This window comes from Poromitra crassiceps (assembly GCF_964638095.1).
Source record: "Poromitra crassiceps genome assembly, chromosome: 22".
NCBI lineage: Eukaryota > Metazoa > Chordata > Actinopteri > Beryciformes > Melamphaidae > Poromitra > Poromitra crassiceps.
This window is the reverse complement of record NC_139647.1, coordinates 3744862-3747361: the sequence shown is the minus strand read 5'-3', so window position 1 is coordinate 3747361 and position 2500 is coordinate 3744862. Positions and strand designations below refer to the sequence as shown.

The 2500-nt window shown below is 45.7% G+C and overlaps 1 protein-coding gene across 1 annotated transcript in view; it reads right to left on the bottom strand.

Annotated features, from left to right (window-relative positions):
* Nucleotides 1-927: 927 nt before the first annotated feature.
* Nucleotides 928-2500, bottom strand: part of tmem72 (transmembrane protein 72) — a gene marked incomplete at both ends in the record, with an annotated part of 8188 nt that continues 6615 nt past the window's right edge. The window contains 2 exons of the mRNA XM_083658247.1: nt 928-1014; nt 1249-1514. Of these exons, the coding sequence (XP_083514373.1) occupies nt 928-1014; nt 1249-1514 (353 nt within the window). The remainder of the gene's footprint in view (nt 1015-1248; nt 1515-2500) is intronic.

The following is a 2500-nucleotide window of genomic DNA, read 5'->3' as shown; positions in this document are numbered from 1 at the left end:
TACAGACTCTGTACGGCATGTATTTTTTCTCTCTGATGTTCTGAAATGAAATGATTTATCTAATTTATTCCCTTATGAATAATGTATCTGCTATAACTGGATTGGATTGCTTATGGTATTAATGTCTGCACTTCAATCAATATCATTGGCCTTTTGGGGGCGGAAACCAGGAAGTCACACAAAAAAGCCACATGTGCACACTTAAGTATAAACAGTTTATTTCCTTTGAAATGATCCATTTGAAGTCCAAGATGCAGTTGAACATATTCCATAACAGATGTCACAAGCATGCAAATTGTCAGTTGCACAAATAGATTGGTCTTTTTCAAGTAAAAAAAATAATAATCTAAAATACCTACATTAGGGAAACATTTGTTTGACAAATCTTATAATAATATTTATTATGTTGGTCGTCTGAATCAGTGGTTCTCAAAGTGGGTCCAACGGTTCCAGGGGGTCCTCAGCAAAAAGGGGTATAATTCATTTTCCACTATAATCCCATCCATAAGTAACACAATGATACCACGTATAACTGTTTTGCTCATGGGTTTCATACACTTTCTGTCATAAAACATCTAAAAGCAACAATCTGATCAGATGGGGGACCCTGGGACAAAATCTTATCAAATAGGGGGTCCGTGGTGTCATTTGTGTCCGTTTGGTGGCGCCGTGATGTGAAAAGGTTTCAGAACCCACTGGACTAAACACATTAAAACATGGTACCTTATTACCAGATGGAACTCCAAAATGCTGAATGTCCTCATTTGGCTGCTCAGAAATGCTTTGATGTTATTTCCCAGACGGAGGAGAAAATTCCATTACGACGGGGCATCCGGCTGCAGTCTGCAGTCAATATGAATGCATTAGACATGTTGTCCGTGGCGTGCTAGGCTAGCTGCTAGCGGCCTCAGCAGCACAGAGGGACAGTCAGCCGGTAATCATAGGTGCGGTATCCGAGGTGGTCTCTGGCTCGCTGTACCTGTCCAGCTGCTCCATCTCTCTCTCCACAGGATCCTATAGTAGTATAGTAGTAGGTTTTATTAGTGCTTCACAGTTATTTCCAGATTGAAATCACACACCAATTTACATAATAATATATAAAAAGGGGGGATGTTATTCATGGGAAGAGGTGGTGCTGCTGGTGGATTTTTACTGAATGATATGTGCACAGCAACAGAGATTTTGTTTTGGGCAGACCAGATATTTAGGTCCATTGAATTTGAAATCCTGTCTACCTGCCAAACACACCTGTCTCCTCTCGTTCTCCTCCGGCCCCAGCATGGCCTGGACGCTCTCTTCTCGATCTCTGGGTGTGAAGGCCAGGCCTGTCCCTCTCCTGCCTGCTGCCACCATGTGGAGGAAGGAGGAGCTGCAGCCTGAGCCTCCTCTCTCCGTCACACACACCGTGGTCAGGCCTTGTTCGCCGTAGCTCTCCTGCAGCCCTTTGGGAGACTCGCTCTTGGCTTTCTTACTGAGTATGAAGTTGAAAAAGGCTGTCACCAGAAGCATGGTCCCTGAAACCAGAAGATATTTCGATGACACTTTCACGACTTATGCCGCATTCCATTTGCACTGGGAACTAGGAATATCCCAGTTGAACGACGTGACCCCCAAGTTGACCGCGTTCCAGTAAAACAGTCGTGAAACCATCCAGGGTTAGCTCTAGCTAGGCTAGCCATTGTTAGCAACAACAGTTGATATAACCCCTTAGGGCCTGTGTCCACCTAGCGTATTTTTCCGACCGTTAAACGCTGGGAGTGCGCTGGGGAGCGCTGATCCCAGCGCACAAGGAAAGCAGTCTGCAACTAACGTTAGTTCAGTGGGGTAGTAGCTTGATAGCTGACAGCTAACATTAGCAAACAACACACATACAGTGATTTAGCTCAACACTCACCAGAAATATTAAGTGTCTAGCCGATCTGCTCCCACAATTGAGCCTTTCTGTCTCTGTTGCGATCGTTTCTCCATGATTAAGTTGCCAGAAAAGCAGCACCCGACACCAGCGTCTTTCTGAAAAGTTAAAATATTTTCAGCTGGAAGCGCTGGGAGTCGGGTGCACAAAAACGCCGGAGCGCTCTGAATAGACGCTGGGCGCAGCGCACTTTCTCTAGACGTCCGTGTGCGCCCGTATACGCTCGCTCCTCATTGGAAACAACTGAAAAAAGACGCCGGCAGCCGGAGCTGATGAAAAGACGCTAGGTGGACACAGGCCCTTATGCGGTATATTGCACATACAAACACCACACACATGTCCACAGATAGAAGTTAGACAGTACTGTGTGACGTGACATCTGATTTAATGAGACACAAAGACAGAAGTGCTAATAAATAGTGTATTACTACAACTTTCACTACTGTCGAAACGCAGACCTGCCATCTTGGATTTTGAGGTCGGGGTCTGGTGAGGCTCCCCCGAGATCGGGGTAGGAAATCCGAGGGCAAGTGACATCACGAGGGGCGTTCCCGACCTTTGACCTTGTAAATTCCTAGTTCCCAATGC